The sequence below is a fragment of the Myotis daubentonii genome, chromosome 5 (assembly GCF_963259705.1).
Source record: "Myotis daubentonii chromosome 5, mMyoDau2.1, whole genome shotgun sequence".
Classification (NCBI taxonomy): Eukaryota; Metazoa; Chordata; class Mammalia; order Chiroptera; family Vespertilionidae; genus Myotis; species Myotis daubentonii.
The window spans coordinates 19,292,283-19,313,201 of NC_081844.1; the positions used below are offsets into that span (position 1 = coordinate 19,292,283).

Sequence of the window (20,919 nt, forward strand, 5' to 3'; positions counted from 1 at the left end):
GCGAGACGCATGCCGCCGCTCACATGGGCACAGCCACCCACAGCTTCCAGCAGCGGGGAGAGAGCCCAGGGCAGCTGTTCACACTCGCCTGGGTGCTCCCTCAGCTCCTGAGGGCTCTGTGCTTGCACCTGGGGTTTCACCGAGCCTGTGGACCCCACAGCCACACACCACACAACACAGACATCCCCCATGGACAGGCTCCTGGGTACACAGGCCAGACCCTGGGGGCCACCGTGCACTGCTTCACAGTCACCCTCTGTTAGTGTAGGTGCTGGGGGCCTGTCGCTGGCGAGGCCTCTCAGTCTGTGTTGCCGACTGTAAATGAGGCTCAACCACCTTTAATTGTCCCTCTGCAGGAACTAAGGGTGCAGACAGTGGGTGCCCCCTTCCCCCTCCTGGGCCCTCTGACCCCAGGGGCATGCAGAGGAGTTAGGGGCAGTCGCTGAGACAAGGACACCAAGGCAGGAGAGCCTGGGTCGGGTGGAGGCCTGTGCCGGGCACCTGCGGGCTGCGTTAGCAGACGGGGGTGTTGGGGGGGTATGGGGGGGCTGGAGGGGGCGGGGCGAAGTGGCCCAGTTGTGTGGCTCCAAGTCTGGCTGTTTCTATGACTATTTGCCGTGGGAGGGTTTTTTTGTTTTTGTTTTTTGCTATGCAACTACGGCGAGTGTGTGTGTTCACGTTCCTGTGCGAGCGCACACGAGCATCACTGCGCCCGGGGTGTGGGCAGGCATCCAGCGAACGGCCCGGCCCGGGACTCTGCGGCAGCGTGTGTGTCCGTGGCGACAGTGTGGGGCCGAGGGACGCGGCGTCAGGTTGTGTGCACTTGTGTGTGTGTGCGCGCGCGCGTGTGCCTCCGCGCGTGGGTGGATTGGGACCTGTGGTGTGTGGTTGTGCACTCGTTTCCTGTGTCGTGTATTTGTCTTGAGGGGGACGCCCCCTCCCGCTGCCTGTGGAACCCCCATTATGCCTCCCTCTCTGAAGCCGCCCCCCAGTACAGGATTCCCCTGCCACCACTCCGGCTGCAGGCGGGCGGGAAGTGGGGAGCCGCTGGGGTTCCAGACAGGCGAAGAGGAAGGGAGGGGCCAGGCCGGCCCCAGCCCCGCCTCCATCCCGAGGGGCCCGGGTCAGGGGGACGGGGGACGCCGGCCCTACCCATTTCCTGTCCAGCTGGTCGTCCCCTCCCCCAGCTTCCTCTCCCGTGGGCCTCCCGAGCCGGGCCGGCGCGGAGGAGGGGCCCGAGCTCCGGGCTGATGGGGGCGCGGCCAACATTCTTGGGTCCCGCCTGGAGATGGGGACTCTCCAGCGCCCGGCGGGGGCCAGGACAGCCTCTTCCTAATGCGCACTCCCACCACCAGTCTCCAGCGCCTGCTCCCCACGAGCGCACAGAGAGGGTGTCCCCACCCGAGTCACACAGCGTGTTGTGACAGCTGAGGCTCCCGGGCCCCGCAAACGCTCCTCCCGACACCCGCCCCCCCTGTTTATCTCCCAGTGCTCCGTGGCTCCCCGGGATTCTGTGTGCCCTGGGCAGGTCCCTCGTCCTTTCTGAGCCTTGGTTCCTTGAGTCTCCACAACATTTATTGAGCGCCTGCTGTGTACCGGCTCTCGGGACTCGGTCGGAACACGTTGTTACCGCTCGGGGAGTAGCGGGTATGATGGGGAAGGAGAATGATGAAAAGCTGGAGAGTCGGTGGGATAATTTCACCGAGTGCCACGTGCTGGGCCGGGGCGGGGGGTCTCGGGTGGAGGGGGACAGGACGACGGCAGGGTCAGCCCGGCTCTGGAGGAGGGAGAGGGGGGGAGGCGCCCGCTGCCCCGCGAGCTGCGGAGGGGGAGGCGGGCGGGAGCGGCCAAGCGCGGTTCTCATGGCAACGGGACGGCTCTCCAAACACAGCCTCGGCGCCGGCGGAAAAGCCCTAGAACAGCGGGCGTTGGGCCCCCACGCGGCGTCTGGGAAGCTGAGCTGCGCGCACATCCAACGCGCACGCATTGCAAGAGCAGAACCTGCAGAAAGAGCCCCACCCACCCACCCACCCATGCGAGGGCGGGCACGGGAAACACATGTTTTAATGAGGGTAGAAGTGGATTTGAACGGTCTGGAAGCAGCATGTTCACACTGCAGTCACAGCAAGTGCAAAAGCCCGAGGTGGGCACGGAGTTCAGGTGTGGGAGGCGGAGCGAGGAGGGCTGCGTAGCTTAGCTGGAGCAGGGGAATGATGGGGGGAGGGGGGGTGCAGAGGAGCCGGAGGGGTTGGGGTTTGTTCTAAAAGAAATAGGAAGCCACAGGAAGCTGTGGAGCGCCTAGGGGCGGGGTTTTAAGAAGCTACTTGAGGCTGAGCGGTAGATCGGGAGGCCTAGGTAGACAGGGGCCATGGGCCTGGTCAAGGGGCCCAGGAGTGGGGTCGTCAGCAAGGAGGTGAAGGGTCAAGACTGGATCCCAGACCTGCGACCCCTTCGCAGTCTAGGGCCCACCGTGTGTGGCTGAGTGCGGGGACTGCAGCCCTGAGCTGGGTCTCTAGGGACCACCAACGACCCCCATACCCCCCCACCCCCTCACGCCCCGCGGAGGGTCGGGGCAGTGCCTGGGGGGAGGGGGGCGAAGCAGGTTCTGCTTTGAGGTACGGGGGCTGCCTGGAAGAGGGGCCTTCCCTCCCCCCATTCACTTCCTTCCAGCCCTTCCATTCTCAGACCCTTCGAGGGCCCACCTCCTAGGCCTTGCACTGGCTGCTCCTGCCGCCTGGAACTCTCTGGCTCCAGGCCTGGCCTATTCTGGCTCTTCCTCTGGCCTTTGCTCCCAGCAGTTCCTCCTCTGTCCCCTTCCCCCTCTCTGTCCCCTTCCCCCTCCTCGCCTTCCCTGGCCACATCCTCCATATTACTGGTTCTACACTAGCCTGTATGGGACTTGTCACTGTTGATAAAAGAATGTCTCGAGTAGTCTGTTTGCAGCTCTGCCTCTCTCTGGATGGGCCCTCCCTGTGGACCCAGATGTCTGGCTGTGAATATGTTGCAAAAGTAGTAGGGGAAGCTGATTTGGGGTTTTCCTGATAATGGTTTTTTCTCTCCAGAGGAGACGGGAGCAGCCCCCTTCTCATTACAGTGGGAGGCTTTGGAAGGGGCCAGATCCGGGCTGGCAGCCCTCCTCAGCCCTGCGATGGAGGGGGCCACAGCTGGGAGCAGGGTCTGCACCAGGAGACATTTCCTTTCAGAGCTGTAATTATGGGTAATTTTCTAACTGCAACACAAAAATTAAAACCCAAACACCAGGAAGGAAGAAGCCACAGCAGCTGGTGACTATGGGTGGTGGGTGAGGGTGCTGAGGCGTTGGGTAGGGGTTCCAGCCTGGACAGAGTGGGAGCAGGGCCCCCAGCCAGGGGTGCTGGTGGAGGGGAGAAGGGGCACAGGCGAAGGGTTGTTCAGACAGCATAGACTTCCTGGAAAACCAGCAACTACTTGGAGTGTCAGGTTACAAGTTACACCCAAGACTGGTCACCTGGAGGCAGAAGTCCCCAGTGGAGGATCTGGGCCTGGGTTTGAACCCTGGCTGTGCCCTGTTCTGCTGTGTGGACTTGAGCAAGAGCTGACTGAACCGCAGCCCCGCCAGCCCACTGCCCTGCTCCAGGCACCTTCTGGGGTTCCCACTGCCCACAAACTTAAGTACCTGCCTTGCACTTGAACTTTAGAGTCAAACCAATCATTAGGAACCTGTGCACCCAGCACCTCATGAGAGAGGCAGCGTTTCTCTTCCCCATGTTGCAGATGGGGAAACTGAGGCTCGGACAGGCACCAGGGGAGTCATGTGGCAACCCAGAGGCAGCACTCCACCCACTGAAGTGCCCCCAGCTCCCTGCCTAGGTCTGGGACACTCACTCTGGGATATTGGAGGCATTTTTGTGAGAACCTCAGGCTTGGGGGGAGGGGCAGGGAAGGGAGAGATGGCGGTGGGGGAGTCTATAGCAGCTGCTGACAAAGTTCTGCAGGTAAAATAGGCTCAGAGCAGGGAAGCAACTTGCCCCAAGATGCATAGCAGAGAGTGGAGGTACCAGGTCCACTTTGGGGTGTGGTGGCAGTGCCCCCCTCACTTCTCTCTCCAGAGCCCAGGCCTCTCTTGTGGTGGAGGAAAGCATTTCCATGGCACCCTAAGGTTGCATTCTCACTCTGTGTGGCACATGGGGAAAATTTTTCTGCCCCTTCCAAGGTCCCCCATCTTAACAGGAGTGGGGAGTAGATGCTCCCTAAGCACCAGAAACTAGGCATTTTTTGTCCATGATCCTGTTGCCTGCACCCAGCTCATTCCCACCCCAGGGCCTTTGCACAGGCTGTTTTTCCTGTCTGGGACACCCTTCCCCTCCCCCTGGCTGGCTTCTCCCCGTTCAGGCCTCAGTTCCAGGGATGTCTCCTCAGAGAGCCCCTCCAAAGTCCTGGGTCACATTGCTCTGTTGCATTTTCCTGAAAATTTTGGTTTTGCACGTTGATTGCTCATGTCCCCAGTAATTCATGAGTTTGATGAGCAGAGAATTCTAATGTTTTGTTTCATGCTGTATCCCTAGCCCTGAGAACAAGGCTTGGCACACAGTAGGTAGGCACTCAATAAATACCTGTTGCTGAACTAAAAATTACAAATGCCTCCTCTGTGCTGAGGCCTGAGGCCTCCAGTGTCCTCGGAGATCTCAGCCTAAGGGCCACACAGGTGGTCACAACCCGCTTGTGGCTGAGGTGAGGTGGGGGTCGGGGGTCAGAACGGGGAGGAACCAGTTTTCCACTTCTGCCAAGGCCACCCGCGCCTGCAATCCCTAGCTCGACCACACGAGGGCAGCAGAGACTCGCAGGTCCAATTCCTGAGGGCCCCTGGCGCCCCTTTGGTGCAGCTCTTGAGATCCCCAGTTTCAGGCTTGGAACCCGGTAGGTTTCTCTGCTGATTTCACCTGTGCCTCCAAGTGGGCTTCCAACTAACGTTTACATATTAAGGAGTTGAATAATTTCATAGCAGAAAAAAATATTTCAAAAATCACCCCGTTCTCCCCCCTCAAAAAACACACACACCCTGATTCCCATTTTGAGCTCTTTCCTCCAATCTTTTTGTTTTGTTTTTCCCATTTTGTCCTATCTTTTTTCTCAAGAGGCCTTCCTTGACTAAACCCTCAAAACTGTCAATAGCCCCATCTGGTTGTCAGAATACCCCACAGTCATTTTTTTTTTTTTCTCAACAGCGCTATTTTCTTAAAATTGATTTCAGAGAGGAAGGGAGAGGAAGAGAGATAGAAGCATCAAAGATGGGAGAGAATCATTGATCAGCTGCCTCCTGCACGCCCCCCTCTGGGGAGCTAGCCTGCAACCGCAACCTGAGCATATGCCCTGACCAGGAACCGAATCCTGACCTCCTGGTTCATAGGTCTACACCCAACCACTGAGCTACCCTGGCCGGGCGCAATAACACTGTTTTCGAACCGCCTTTGAATTTGTCAGTTTCTAGTTTCATCATCTCCCTCACTGGAATGTCAGCACCCCAAGGGCAGGAGCCTTGCTGCATGCATCCAGTAGGCGCTCACTTAATATTTGTGAAACGAACAAAACTTGCCAAAAATAAAATGAATCAAACCTAGCAAATAAAGCTAAATACCCCTATTAGCCCCCACCCCCAGGCAGCCGCTACCACCTGTGCATCCACAAGCGCCATGTGTGTTATGCAATGGCTCTGCACACCTTCCAGGTGGACACAGACAAATGCAGCCTCGTGGTCAACACACGGATTCAGGGCTGCCCCTCAGCAACTGTAGGGCCCTGGGCAAGCTACTCAAACACACTGTGCCTCAGTTTCCCCTGCTGTAAAATGCAGGGCAATGGTAGTTCCAATTTCAAGGGACTATTGTGAAGATTGCACAACTTAATACTAATTAAGTAGCCAGTGCCTGGATGCCGCTACTTATAATTAAATATAATAATTATATATTATAATTAACATTTAATGATATATTTCCATGTTAATACTTATATATTTATATATAGTAAACAAGGTTTTAAAAATCTAACTGCTGTATAGCATTCCTTTTTTTAATCATGAGATAAATGATTATTGTTAATTTTTTAATTCCCTTCCCCCCTCACTCCCTCCCCTTTAACAACCATCAAGTTGTTCTCTATATCTATAGTTCTGTTTCTGGTTGTTTGCTTTTTGTTAATCCTCACCTGATGATATTTTTTCCACTTTTTTTTAGAAAGAATGGAAGGGAGGGGAGGGACAAAAAGAGAGAGAGAAACATCTATATGAGAGAGACACATTGATTGGTTGCCTCCTACACGCACCCTGACCAAGCCCGGGGATCGAGCCTGCAACTGAGGCACATGCCTTTGACCAGAATCAAACCCGCGACCCTTCAGTCCAAGGCTGATGCTGTAACCACTGAGCCAAATGGGCTAGGGCTGTTTCTGTTTTGTTTATTAATTTATTTTGCTTTTTTAGATTCCACATATAAGCCCTGGCTAGGTAGCTCAGTTGGTTAGAGCATCATCTGATAGGCCAAGGTTGCGGGTTTAACCCCTGGTCAGGGTGCCGAAAGGAAAAATTTGTACATACTAAGGTGTACAACTTGATGTTTGATACACAGCGTGAGACATTCATTACACTCAACTTAATGTACATACCCACCTCCAGACTCCGTGTGTAAGTGAGATCGTGCAGTATTCCTTCACGGCACTTCACCTGTCTTCATGTGGGATCCCCAAAAAGCAGCCCCTAGGACCAGATTCAAGAGCATAATGACTTGGGAGGTCACCCCAGGAGCCCGGGTCGTAGTGAGGCGAGAAGGCGCCCTGCCGAAGATGTCGTGAGTTCCCCGGGAAGACAGAGATGCTTTCCCGGGAGGACTAGGAGCCTGGGCGTTTATAATGAACTGCCCTCGTCTGTGCGTCAGGGCTGCTCCTAGGAGAGCCTGCGGGCCGGCAGCGTGGCCTCCTGCGGCCAGAGCCGGGAAATGCCATCTGGCAGGTGGCCTGCACCTTTTGACCACGGTCGCCTCAATGCCACCTCTTGTTTGCCCACCCCCCTCCCAAAGGTATCCAGTGGCTTCTCAAAATTTGCTATAACCAACAAGGCCATGTGACCTCAAATAAGGTCTTTCCTCCTCATTGAAAATCAAGGTTTACCTCCGGAATTAGATTTGTGTGTTCGTGGACTACCGTTTTAGCCCAGGGGTGGGCAAACTTTTTGACTCAAGGGCCACAATGGGTTCTTAAACTGGACCGGAGGGCCGGAACAAAAGCATGGATGGAGTGTTTGTGTGAACTAATATAAATTCAAAGTAAACATCATTACATAAAAGGGTGCAGTCTTTTTTTTTTTTTTTTAGTTTTATTCATTTCAAACGGGCCGTCGTTTGCCCACGGCTGTTTTAGCCCATGGGACACTCAGCTGGTGCATTGGTCACGTGTGTCCCCAGCTCCAGGCTGGTGCTCACATTCATGTCTGCCTCCCAGCTTTCACAGCCACCTACCCAGTGGTCGTGACTGTCCTCATTTTAAGAGAGGAAAGCCAGCCCAGGCACAGGGAGGTTAGGGTACTGGCCGGAGAGAAGTGGCCAAGCCTATCGGCCGTGTTTGCTGAATGAATGCCGAGAGGTCTGGGGCCACCCACGTGGCAGGTAAACCTGTGGGCTTCACTGCCCCAGGCCAGCCCTTGGCCAACACACCTGCCTTCTGTCCTGACTTGCTGGCTCCAGAGCCCTGCAGATGCCTGAAGATCGCTGGCCCCCTAAATGGCCTCCGCTGCTGCTGTGTCAGGCTGCCCCACCCCTCCCCTGGGGGGGACTGGACTCCGAGAGAGGGGTGGGGTTTCAAAGACTGTTAGGAGAGGATGGAGCTGGCAGGAAGCCAGGAAGGGGGCTGGGCCAGGAAGTCTAGGGGCTCCTAGGGGCAGGGCCCAGTCCGAGGCCTCACCCAGCTAGGGTGGGTGCAGGGCATCCAAGAGTGTTGGGCTCATGTAGCTGAACTGAGGGAACTCCTCTCTCTCTCTTTCTCTCTCTCTCTCTCTCTCTCTCTCTCTCTCTCTCTCTCTCTCTCTCTCTCTGTCTCTGAGGGTCTCTGGAGCTCTCTGTGCTGATGTGATGGGCCGGCCCTTCCTGGAAGTCAGACCCAGGACCTGCTCGGTGTGTGTCAGGAAGGGAGTATGAAGATGTGCCTTCCAGAAGCTTCCAGTTCCCCTCAGCCAGGGTGGGGGCCAGCGGAGCCAGAGTTTCCTCCCTTCCACAGTCCTGGGCATGGCCCGCTGGGACTACAGCAGGAGGCCTAGACCCCAAGCCTGTTAAACCTATGGCATGCTCCAGAAGCCAGAAGCCCCCCCAAATTCGAGGCATTTCCAGACACCCAAGCCACAGGACCTATGCCTCCTGAGCTCCAGGACACCCAGATATGTGAGACCTCAAACCTCTAGTTCCCCCGGACCTACTATCCCAGGCCCCAGGCCTGCCTGCCCCCCTCCCCCACGCCTGAGTGTCTGCTGCTTCCTCATTTGCTCATTTCCTCTTATTCTAAGAGGCCTCAGTGTTGGACGCTACCCACACCTTCCAGGATGTGGGGTATGGGAGATGGCCCACCTGCACCCTCTTCCCTCTTGTCCTGAAAACCTGGGTGTCTTGTGTGTGCTTGCTGGCTAATTTTAATGTTTTAATTGAATGTGTCAACTATGATTCGCATTCCAATGAAATGATGGGATCCTAAAATAAAAAATATTAAAATGTACTTGGTGAGCTTCTCCTTCCCAACTGCCTGCCACTAAGAGGTAACTATGGGTATTCGTTTTTCATGTTTCATCCAAAGTTTCTGTAGGCAAATGAAATCTAGAAAGTTATTATTATTATTTTATTTGCTTTTTCCAGTTAGCATTTTCTCTTGGAGACAGCTGCTTTCACCCGGGCAGCTTCCGCCCCAGGCAGGGCCTTTGCATAAGTTGTTCCATACATTGGGTGCCCTTCCCCCATCTCCTTACTCAGTAAGCTCCTTTATCCTTCTCAATAAGGATTCCTTGATCATCCCACTAAAAAGGTGCCCCCCTAGCCCTGGCTGGGTAGCTCAGTTGATTAGAGCATCTTCCCAATACACCAAGGTTGTGGGTTCGATCCCCAGTTAAAGCACATGCAAGAACCAACCAATGAATGCATACATAAGTGCAACGACAAATCAATGTTTCTGCCGGCCGCTGTGGCTTGGTGTTTGAGTGTCCGCCCATGAACCAGGAAGTCACAGTTCAACTCCCATTCGTAGCCATTTCCCATTCCCCCAGACTCTGACAGCCACTGATGTGCTTCTGTCTCTGTGGATTTGCCTCTGTCTGTTCTGGGCATTTCACATAAATGAGGTCATACAAGTGGCCTTTTGTGTCTGGCTTCTTTTACTTGGCATGTCTCTCAGGTTCATCCACATTGTCGATGTCAATGCTTCACTCCTTTTCGTGGCTGAGTAATATTCCACTGTGTAGACGGACTGCATTGTGTTCAGCCTTCATCAGTTTACGCCTCTGTCATTTTGCAAACGTAGATATTTTGTGGGAGCCCCAGGGTGGGGTTGCTGGGTGAGTGGGCACATGTGTTCACGATCCTGGTGGCCTGGGCCAGGGTGCCTTTCCTGGGGGCGGCACTGTGGATATCCCCCCACAGGGTGTGGGATTGCCTGTTCCCCACATTCAGCCAGCACACATGTATCACACCTTTGAATTCTTGCCAATCTGATAAGAAAACAAACTGTCTCAGAGTTGTGATTACATTTTCTTATTTGGAGTAACTTTGGGTGGGTGTGTTGAAGAACAATTTGCAACCCTTTCTGAAAAGTCTCTGAATTCTTCTGAGTATGGAAATGGGAAGAGCAGAGTCTGAGGAGAGGGGAGAGTGGAAGGAGTGGACTGCAGCCTCTCAGAATCTAGAAGGCTCTTAGCACTTATCCCATTTTACAGATGTGGAAACTGAGGCACAGAGCAGTTAAGGTTGCACAGGAGTCAGGGGCTAGAATGGACTTGAACTCAATCTGCCTGATATGCCAGGACCCCACTGAAGCTGAGACCTTCTCCCAGCCCAGCCCTGTCCACTCCCTCCTCAATCTCACTGTTACTGTCCTTCAGGTCTGATTCAGGCTACCTCTCCCTGGGGGATACTGGTCTCCTCCTTAGATTCCCTCCCCAGTCCCCAGGCTCACTCCAGTTGTAAGTCTTGACACAATGCCCCTCCCCAGCTCACACATCTGCTTTGGCTCCCCATGGCCCTGGGAATAAGGTCCCACCCCTCAGCCTGCTTCGAGGCCTGTCCTCTGCTCCTCCTCCTACACACACACACACACACACACACACACACACACACACACACACACTACCCGTTCCTCCTCTTAGCATGTCCACTCCAGCCACCCCCCTGCTAACCAACAGGCCCAGGGCCCATGCTCTGAGCCCGGGGCCAAGGGTCTTTGCTCCTGCTGTGCCTTCTGCCTAGAATCTGCAAATGGGTTTGCTTCTGCCTGCCACTGCCTGTCATTCTCCAAGCCCCAGACTCAACGTCCCTTCCCCCAGGGAGCTTCCTCACCAACCCTGTGACATGGAGGCCTCTTTGTCCACGAGCAAGAGTGCTGAGTCTGTGGGGAGATTAGGAGCTTGGGGAGTCACAGGCAGGTTTTAGGAATCCTCAGCTAACGTCTATTCACTCCAATGTTAATGTCTCCTCCCCCAAGAAGCCTTCCAGGACTGTGTCCCTCCCTCTAGCCCTGTCCTGACTGCGTGGGACTGGGTGTCTGCGTACAGCTCTGTCCTCTCAGGACCGGGTGTTCCTCGAGAACCTGGTCAGGGCTGCGGCCTCTGGGGGCCCTGGGTGATGTCTGTCGAGTGAATAAATGAGTGCAAGGGTTGAGAGTCAACTGAGCTGCGACCAGGAAGTGAGTTGATGAAGCCGTGGTGATGGGACCGCAGCGGGGATATTAATGGGGGTTGACTGGGCTCCAGCGAGAGGGAAGCGGCCGCCCTTCCCCCTCCCGTGAGAATCCTGGGCCTGGAGGCCCTGCAGAAGGGCGGGTCTTCTCTGTGTCTTCTTCATTCTTGCCCTCTGCGCTCCACCCGGACTCCAGTTCCTCTTCCCCCGCGTCGCTGGGTGCAGGGTCTGCGGAGCGCTAGGGACCGCAGGGGATCTGAGAGGGCGCCGGCTCCTGTGCGCCCGGGTCCAGGTGATCCAGCGCCAAGCTCTCCTCTGCACCGGATCTCCCAGCGCCGCCCAGGTAAAGGCGTGGTAATGGGACTGCAAAGACAGGACAGAAGCTAGAACTGGGGTCTGTGCAGGGCCTGCAAATCAGAGTTCGGCACCCCCCACCCACCCACCCACTCCAGCCCAGGACTCCCAGCCGCGGTGCTTCAGAGACCGGCCCTCTGCCGGGCCACCGCTCATTTGCATATAGTCGCGTCTTGGCCAATGAAGCCGCCCGAAATTGTTGGGGACTGAGCCAAGCCCAGGAACCCATCTGGTAGAAGGGGCAACGCCGGGACTGGCACCGGGTTTATGTACCCATTTCCAGGAGGGGAAAGACTGAGGCTGGGGGCCAGAGCCAAACAATAAGGGGCTGTAAGTGAGGGGCTGCCTATTACCAAAAGCGTCCTGAGCTGTTCTGAGCCATTAAAAACAAACAAACCCAACTCACAATAAACCCAGGTGTGGAGGGTGAGAGCGGCCACAGGCAGGGGTCGGGCTTGGATTCTGGTGTCTCTGTCTAGGTTGCTTGAATGGGGCGCGCCCTGCCCTGGGCGCTGTGGTTGCTGCTGCTACTGCAGGATCCATGCAGCCTGGGATTGTCCTGCAACGTGTCCTCGGGGGACGTGGACTGGGCCACGGAGTTCACAGCCACATGCTTGAACTTCAGCGGCCGAGGCCTGAACATTCCCTGGAACAGGTCTCTGCAGGCCAGCAGCGTGCTCCTCCTCGACCTGTCTGGGAACGGCCTTCGGGAGCTCCCGGGGCCCTTTTTTGCCCGCCTGGAAAAGCTGCAGATCCTGAATGTGACCAACAACCCTCTGGACCGCGTGGATGCGGAGCTGGCAGGACGCTGCGCCCTTGACTTGAAGGCTGACTGCCGCTGCAGCCTCGCCTCCTGGCACCAGGTCCGGCAGGACAACTGCTCGGACCAGCTGCCCCCGCAGTGCCTGGATGCCGGCACCTTCACCTGGCGCAACCTCTCCACCTTCCTGGAGGTCAGCTGCCCCCCTGGCCTGTCCTGGGCGGCCATTGGGGCTCTGGCAGCCAGTGGAAGCCTGCTCCTTGGGCTCATCATAGCTGGCTCATTGCTGGCCTGGAGATTCCGGTCACGCTGGTCACCCAGGAGCCAGAGCCAGGACAAGACATGGGCTGCTCCCGATGGTCCCAGGCCCAGCTCAGGCTGGCAGCCGAAATACAGTAGCCGGAGCCTCAGCCTTCATCAACCAGAAGCCACCCTACCCAGACCCCCCACACCTGACTATGAGAACGTGTTCATAGGCCAGCCACCTGACAAGGACCAGCCGGCCAAGCACGGGTGAGTGACCCACACGCATTTGCCTGTTAGACTCTGGAGCCAGATGGCCAGGGTTCAAATCCCAGCTCTGCCTCTTGCAGGCTGTGTGACCTCGAGCAATTAGTTTTTCCCCTTCCGGGTCTCAGTGCCTCATCTGTAAAATGGGGATAACAGCAACCCCGCCTTATGGAGTTTGGGTAAGAATAAGTGAGCCCCTGTAGTCAGGACAAACTCCCTTCATGACCTACAAACCCAGTTTCTGGCTGCCAAGGACAGGGAGAGAGGAGGCCAGTGCTCTAGGCAGAGTGGGGGCTCTGCGGTAGCGGTCAACAGCCTGGCTGCATGTTCCGTGTGACCCAGCGCTGCCCTGAACACTGTTTCCGTCTTGTGGAATGGGGACAGCCCTCCCTCCATCTCTCTTGGACACATGAGAGATGCTAAGAAAGACATCTGTGTCCATCTCCCCTATACAACGCCCCAACGTCCCTAGATCAGGCTGGGGTTAGGTAGGTTCAGCTTTCCCAGGTTGGATGAGAAGTGGGTGGGCTTTCAGGGGGAGGCACCAGCAGAAACAACTGTCAGTGGGTGGGAGAGAACAGAGAAACTGCTGTCAATGGGCTTGGAGACAGCCAGACATTAGAGCTGAGGCCGAAGGCATTGGGAGGATACAAGCAAGGAGGGAACAGGGTCCTGGCTGAGTTTGGATGGTGAGACCCCGATTGGGGGGCGGGGGGCGGGCAGTGGGAGTCTATTGATGAGAAATGAGAGAATATGCAAAGCAGATGAAAACACGGCTTAAAAGCAGAAGTGGTCTTCGGTAGGGATTTGAGGGAACTGGACTTGCTAAGGCAGCTTGTGCCCTGACGCTCCCCTCTGCTTTCCTGTCACTGAGGGTTCACGGCCAGTCTCTTCCGAAAACATTTAGGATTGGATGCGTCATTCCCACTCTGCATTTTACAGATGAAAAAGATAGGCTCTGGGAGGAAAGGGAATGACTTTCCCAAGGTCACACAGTGAGTCAGAAGCAGAGGAAGGAAACAAACTCTGACTCCCAGTCCTGTCCATCCCTGTCCAACCATATATGTGTTTGGAGTAATTTATACTAAAGTGTGAATGAGTGATAGACACCACTTACCCAAAGTGGCCTTTGTTACAAGAGGAACCAGGGTGGGATTAAGATGCTCTGAAGGAAGGAACGTTCTTCTCTGAGGGTCTTGCCTACCATAGCTAAACATTCCTAAGGCGCAAACTCCTCCCCAACTAATGTGTGGATGCAGAAAGGGAGTCTCTGAGACTTATTTTTATTCTGTGGCCACAAAGTCTGCTGCTTCAGGGACCATGGACACATTTCCTATCTATAAGGACAGACACTGGCTCCAGCCACGTATGTTTATGGGGCTGATGTGACCAGAGCTACCAATTTTTTTTGAGAAGAAACTGAAGGCTAAATTTTAATGTAAAAAACAAGACAACCATCTCAACTTTAAGGAAGGAAAAAAAAAATGCTACCGTGGTCCAAAGTCCTCCGACCTCAGCATTCTGTGCCAAATCCACAGAAGGTTCCCTGACTCACTGACCCTGACTTCCTTTCCTCCGAGGAAGTTGCTGGGCTGGGAGAACAGTGCCCCTCGCTTCAGTTTCTCCATGTGTAAATATGAGTCGACTGGGTCACTGAACTGCCTTTGCCTCTCAAAGCAGATGTGCCTCCCCTCTGAGTCCTCCTTCCTGTCTGTCTGTCCCCGCAGGACGCACCCTTCAGAGGACAGTGACTTCTACATGAACTACGAGGACCTCCAACGGGCCTCCCAGCCCGTCTACGGCAACCTGCAGTTCCCGGGCCAGGCTCCTGAGGTCGAAGATGAGTACGTGATCACAGGGCACTGAGCCTGAACTCCAGCCTGCCCCACCCCAGGTGATTCGGGCCGTTCTGGATCCGCCCTGACCTCAGTCTCCCAGCCTGAGGAATGGGGATAGGCAAGAGCTGTCCTCGCAGCCCTCTGCCCGGCTCCTGCTCTGCTCTTCAGCCCCACCGGCTGCTAGAAAGGGAAGAGGAGACTCCAACACAGACACAGCAGGTTCCCAGAGTCAACTCCATTGTCCCCTTCCTCTCGGTGTGCAGACGGTGCTCAATAAACACTGTAGGGCTGGTGAGGCTGCTGGCTCGGAGGGAGAAGGTTCCTCTCAGTGACTTCCTGAGCTCTCAAGACTAGATCTCTGGAGACTCCTGAATTTCTCCCCAGCCCCTCCCCTCTGTCCCTCTCAGGTCCCCGGCACCCAGACTCAGTCCCCAGGGCAGCCCACGCCAGCCCCCGAGGGATTTCTGTAACTCATGAATCAGGACTGTGTCCTTCCCCTGCTCACACACCCTCTCTGGCTCCCCATTGTCCCTGGGTCCTCAGTCTGGTATTTGAGGACTGTATGACTCAGCCTTGTCACCTCACTGCCTCTCCCATCCCTCTGCCCTTCTGGTCTGGGCCTCATCCCCACCTAGCCCACTCCCTTCTGAAGCTTTCATTTTCCTAAGCCATTTGCCCATGCCACTCCCTTTGCCCAGAATGCCACCCCTTCCTCTTTTTCTTACTCGTTAACACCCTAATAGTTGCAGAACTATGGCTGGGGCGCCAGGGGGCATGAGTTCAAGTCCTAACTCTGCCATTAACTCCACGGGTCTCGTTCCCCCCATCTGTGAAATGCAGTGTTAGAATTGGTCTCTAAGTCTGTGTTTTTTAAAAATATTTTTTAATGGATTTCAGAGAGGAAGAGGGAGGGATAGAAACATCAGTGATGAGAGAGGATCATTGATCGACTGACTCCTGCACAGGGTAGAGCCTGAAACCCAGGCATGTGCCCTGACCAGGAATCGAACCATGACCCCCTAGTTCATAGGTCAATGCCCAACCACTGAGCCGCACTAGCTGGGCTCTAAGTCTGTTTTAGCCCTAATATACTAATATCTTAACTTGTCCAGAAACAGCTGAGACCGGTTTGGCTCAGTGGAAAGAGCGTCGGCCTGCGGACTGAAAGGTCCCAGGTTCGATTCCGGTCAAGGGCATGTACCTGGGTTGCGGGCACATCCCCAGTGGGGAGTGTGCAGGAGGCAGCTGATTGATGTTTCTCTCTCATCAATGTTTCTAACTCTCTATCTCTCTCCCTTCCTCTCTGTAAAAAAATCAATAAAATATATAAAAAAAAAAAAAACTTGTCCAGAAACAGGAGCACTGAGAGACGAGGAGATAGAGGGAAACTGGCCCAGAGACATGGAGCTAGACAAGCATGGAGGCAGGGACGTCCCAGGCTGCCCTTGGAGGGTCACTAGCACCGTCCAAATGCCCGTCAGCTCCAAGAACGCCCTGCTGCCCATTCACTGACCCTTCCACTCCCCCCTGTCTTAGGTCTCCTGTGGGAACTGAGGCCAGGGAGGGGCAGGCTCTTCCCAAGGTCCCCAGCTCACGCATCACAGGAGCCAGGTCACACAAATTCATTTTTATTACCACAGTTTAAATAAACGTACACCCTGCTGGATCAGCCCTCCCCAGCTCTCTGGTCCGCAGGCCAGTAACCCCAATAAATTAATAATAAATATCAACGTATAAAAACTTTGTTTTTGACGGCAGGCCGCAGACAGCAGTGGTTATAATGGTATGTTTCAGGTCCCACTCCATTCCACTGGACAGGCAAGGACTGAGGTCGCCTCCACTGCGCACGGCCGTCGATGAAGGTCTAGGTCCGCTCACAAGCAGTGGCAGTCGCTGGCCACGAGGTCGTCGTAGGGCGCGAGGGCCACGCGGCCCTCGCTGTCCCGGTGCAGGAGCACCACGGGCTCGTAGCTGGCGGGCACGCAGCACGGCGCAGGGACGCCCTCGGGCTTCAGGCGGTGCAGACGCGCCAGCATCTGCGCATGCCTGTTCGCCGACCGGAACTGGCTCGGGCACGCGCCGCTGCACATGCGCACATCCAGCTCGCGCGGGGCCAGGACCCAGTCGGCCCAGCCCAAGTCGTCCAGCGTTGCGCGCAGGCTCCGCAGGCGGCAGCAGCGCCCCTCCCCGAGCGGGCAGCCGTCTGGAGCGCGCGCATGCGTGCTGCGGCGTTCCCTGCCGGCGCGTGGCCGCCAGTGCAGCTCCAGCCGGGGCCGTGCGGAAGTCGGTGCCACCAGCAGCCGGTCAGATGGCGGCGGCCAGTGCAGACGCAGTGCGGGCTCCCGGGAGACACCGAAGCCGATCTGACGCTGCAGCGGCCGCGTCACATCCCACGAGCCCGACTCCGTCGGGGACAGCCTGAGCAGGGCCCGATGCAGGCGGGAGGCTGCGGGGAGCCCCTTAGTCAGGTTGGCCCTGGGGATGCCCAGGTGCAGGTGCAGGTGGCCGCCAGGTCCAAGTCTCACTGTGGGAGAGAGAGGAAGGCCAGTCACGCACGGGCCTACTGTGTGCCGGGCGTGAGGGTGCCCATTTCCTCCCACAGGCCAGGTTGGATCCCACCCTAGGGCCATTGCATAAACCCCTTCCTCCACCAGCCACACTCTTTCCCTGAATCCCTCCAACCTGCCTAAAATAGGCACCACCCTATTTTGTTTGGTAGGGATTTGTCTGCCTGATCACCACGGTGCATGGCACGCAGTAGGTGCTTAGTCAAATGCTGATGCTGCCTCCTCCTGGCAGTCAAAAACATTTTCATTGAAGGCCTACTAAGTGCCTGGGGCTAGCGTTTCAGCAACCAGACACTGTTCTCCACTCCTTGGGTCTCAGTTTCCCATCTGAGAAATGAAGGGTACTAGGCTCCTGGGGATTCGCAGCCCCCCAGTCTGGTGCAGGTGCTGGGGCTACTACAGAGACTGGCGTTTGAGTTGCTGCATGAGCACCACCGGTTTGTTAGACTAAAAGGGCAAGAGGTTTACCTGGAGTCTCACAGCACCAGTGGGATTAGGGCGGGATAAAATCACCCCTCCCCAGCCCCTCCCAGTTCCTAGCGCAGGCCAGATCTGCCCTCTCCACCTCCCGGAGTCTCCTCGGAAAATACTCTCCTTCCAGGGCACCTAGCACATGCCACTTCAGCAGTGCCCGGCAGCGAGATTGGATCAGATTCAGAACCAGTCCCGGTGGGTTCTTCTCCTCTTTGTGCACAAAGTCCTGCCTGCTCCCCTTCCTGTCCCCTGCCCTGCCCCTGCATCCACCCTCTAGGATCCCACCCACCCTCAACCCCAGCTACATTCAAGGACAGGGACCACGCACCCTGCCCGACCTCATCTCAGGGCTCTCCAGGCTAGGTGAGCCTTCAGGAGAGTCGCTGGCTTCTCTCGGCCTCAGTTTCCCCATCTGCTATCCGAGGAGATGTAATTCTCCTCTCCCACATTGGCTAAGCTTGTCCTGACGCAAACAGGAACGCTAGCTCCCCAATCAGCGCCAAGGAGGGACGTGTTTGTCCGGCTCACAGATGGGGAAACTGAGGCTCAGCGTCATGCTCTATAACTCAGAACCACTGGTTGATAGAAGCTGCTTGGGGTTAGGGGGGGATGTATTTGAGATTTCACTCACGCTTTGGGGTGAGTATCTGGACATGAGAGGCAGGGATGAGGTCAGGGTTCGAGTCTTCCCACGTCTGGTTTGCTCGAAGCCTGGTCAGCAAATCTTCGTAGCGTTTCCTCAACTCCTGGAACCTGGAGATGTCCGGACTGGAGTGTGCGTGTGAGGGTCCCGGGAAGACCGGGAGGTGCTCCTGGGCAAGAGATAGGGCGCCCCCCGACGGCAGCCAGGAGAGCGTCAGCAGCATCAACAGCATCGCAGGCAGCGCGGTGTCGTGGGGCTCTGCCCGGGCAAAGCTGTGCTCCTTGTGCTCTGAGCTGTGACTGACCGGACGCTGCTGCCAGACCTTTATATTCCCCGGACTTTGTCCGCCCCCGCCTGCCTGGTCCAGCCGACACAGTAAACACTCCAGGGACCACAGCTGGGCAGGGTCTGTGGCTGCTTTCCTGGGGGAGAAGCTGGAGGGTGGTGCTCCTGGGGAAGCTGGGGCCCAGGAGAGCCTCTGAGCCTCAGTAGTATCTTCCTCTGTGAAATGGGGACATCATCCCAGGTTGGTGGGCTGATGGGAAGAATGATTTTCTTAAAAACAAACAAACAAAAGACCCACAACATTATTATGTGCTAAACTCCATAGCAAGAGCGTAAGAAGTGGCCTTCTTTCCTGATGGTGTTACCTCTCTTCCCTCTGGTTAGAACCAAAGGCCTAAGATATTGAAAAGCAAAGCAGCCCTAGCTGGTTCGGCTCAGTGGATAGAGCACCGGCCTGCGGACTGAAGGGTCCAGGTTCGACTCGGTCAAGGGCGCATGCCTGGGTTTTGGGCTCAATCCCCAGCTGATCGGGCAGCCAATCAATGACTCTCCTCATTGTGTTTCTATCTCTCTCTCTCCCTCTCCCTTCCTCTCTGAAATTTAAAAAAAAAAAGAAAGAAAAAGCAGAGCAGAAATAGCCAAAAAGTGTTACCTGGGCAAGTCATTTCTCTCCATCACACCTCTGTTCATTTGGGAAATAAGGACAGAGACTTTTAATGGAGAGAAGGTTACATGATGTATAAAGGACACAGTAGGCATGTAGTAGGTGCTTCATATACTGGGTATTTTTGCAGTTACTCATCCTCATCTGGGAAACTCCTACTCATTCTTCAAAACCCTACTCTAAAAGCCCCTCCTCCATTCACTCCCCCAATCCAAGCCTGACCCCCAGCAATGGCAGTGTTGACTCTGTCTGCCCCAGACGTGGGGGTTCCTGGAAGATTTGGGCAGGGATAAAGCCACTCTGGGCAACAGTTCCTTGGCTGGCCCAGAGAGTGGTGACAAGGAATTGGAGTGCTGCACTTCAGGGCAGGGAGTGCTGGTGTTAGCCAGCCACCAGATGGTGAAGAGGCAGAAGGTGCCCCAGGCACACCCTTCCTCCTGGGTCACCCAGAACTTCTGGCCCCAGGCACTGGCCCCTGTGCCATGGAGAGGGTGGGCAGCCGTGTGAGACAGATGGTGGGATGTATAAAGTGTGATAGGAGTGTGCAGGCAAGAAGTACAAGGATCAGTGGGGGCCACACAGCCATGTTCCTACTGGGAGAACCGAGTTCACCCCTCTCTCCCAGCACATACCCCCCAGCTGTGCTAGGCCAACCAAGTCTAGCCTCCCCTCCATCCCCACTCCCCCCCACCCCCCCTCGTCAGCCTTAGCTCTGTGCAGTGGAATTATACCAGGCGATAGGAAAGTCCTGAGGTCCCTGTGACCTCCCAGGTAACCTGCAGGTGCTTAGTTAAACACATGTGCTCACCCTAACATCCTCTTGCCCCACCAGCGTGGCACAAAGTCACAAAGTACTCACGAAAGGATGTAGGGATGACTAGGCAAGGAGCTAGGGCTCCCTCCCCCCACACACACCAGCAGAGGCCAGGCTCCAGAGTTACTCCAGAGTGCTGAGTCATCCTCACGTGGCAGAGCAAGATCATCAGGGCGCAGAGAGCCGAGCACAGGGGGTGCTGTCCAAGGTGGCAGCCTGCAGATCAATAATGGTGAGACCACAGCATTCACTGGACTCCAGGCTGCAGGCACCGTTCATTTCCATGAATGGATAAGGGAACCAAACCCCAGGGGCACAAGAAGGTACATAGGTTTTAGGGGGTGACTCCACAATGGGTACCTCACACATGTCTGGCCTTCTACTGGGCCATGTGTTCCCCTGGTATTTCTAGGCCTGGGATAGGACTCTGAAGGTCCCCCCGTCTATTTATGGTTTCCCCCAAATATAACAGCCTCCAAGAGTTTGCCCTGATCCAGACCCATCGGCCTGGACAGCTGTCAGCTCCAGCCATTCTGTGCTCACATTCCTGCCCCTCCTCTCCCTGACACTTGGCACAAGGGGAGAGCCTCAGTTTCCCCATCCAGCAGAGCCTCAGTTTCCCCATCTGTAAAAGGTGGTCGCCCCAGTTGGTTTGGCTCAGTGGATAGAGTAGGGGCCTGTGGACTAAAGGGTCCTGGGTTCCATTCCGGTCAAGGGTACATCCCTGGGTTGTGGGCTCGGTCCCCAGTAGGGCATGTGCAGGAGGCAGGCAATAAATGATTCTCCCTCATTATTGATGTTTCTATCTCTCTCCTCCTTTCCTCTCTGAAATCAATACAAATATTAAAGATAAAAATGGTGGTAACAGAACTCGTGTCAGGGCCGTGGGGAGGACACACAGGGAGTGGGGGGTTTGCACATGCTGGGGGTCAACATTATCATAATTCAGATTCCAGTGCCACCCCCTTGCTCTGTGACTGAAAGGGTCTGTGCTTGGCTCTCTCTGCCCCAGGCTGGGGTTTCTGGAAGGCTGGGGAGAGGAGGAAGCCAGTCTGGGCCTCAGTCCCTTGCTGGGCCCAGAGAGGAGGTGACAAGGAATTGGGGTGCTGAGGTTTAGG

General features: G+C 55.8%; 2 protein-coding genes across 2 annotated transcripts; one reads left to right on the plus strand and one right to left on the minus strand.

The window, feature by feature from the left end:
- The first annotated feature begins 10,904 nt into the window (after positions 1-10,904).
- LRRC25 (leucine rich repeat containing 25) lies at positions 10,905-15,466 on the plus strand. The gene is made up of 3 exons (XM_059696193.1): positions 10,905-11,235; positions 11,726-12,519; positions 14,244-15,466. The coding sequence occupies exons 2-3, from the start codon at positions 11,735-11,737 to the stop codon at positions 14,380-14,382; spliced, it is 924 nt and encodes a 307-aa protein (XP_059552176.1). The 5' UTR covers positions 10,905-11,235; positions 11,726-11,734; the 3' UTR covers positions 14,383-15,466.
- Positions 15,467-15,913: 447 nt separating this feature from the next.
- GDF15 (growth differentiation factor 15) lies at positions 15,914-18,748 on the minus strand. The gene is made up of 2 exons (XM_059696194.1): positions 18,027-18,748; positions 15,914-16,878 (listed from the first exon to the last, which is right to left on the minus strand). Exons 1-2 carry the CDS (start codon positions 18,268-18,270, stop codon positions 16,229-16,231), a joined length of 894 nt encoding a protein of 297 aa, XP_059552177.1. The 5' UTR covers positions 18,271-18,748; the 3' UTR covers positions 15,914-16,228.
- Between the last annotated feature and the right edge of the window lie 2,171 nt (positions 18,749-20,919).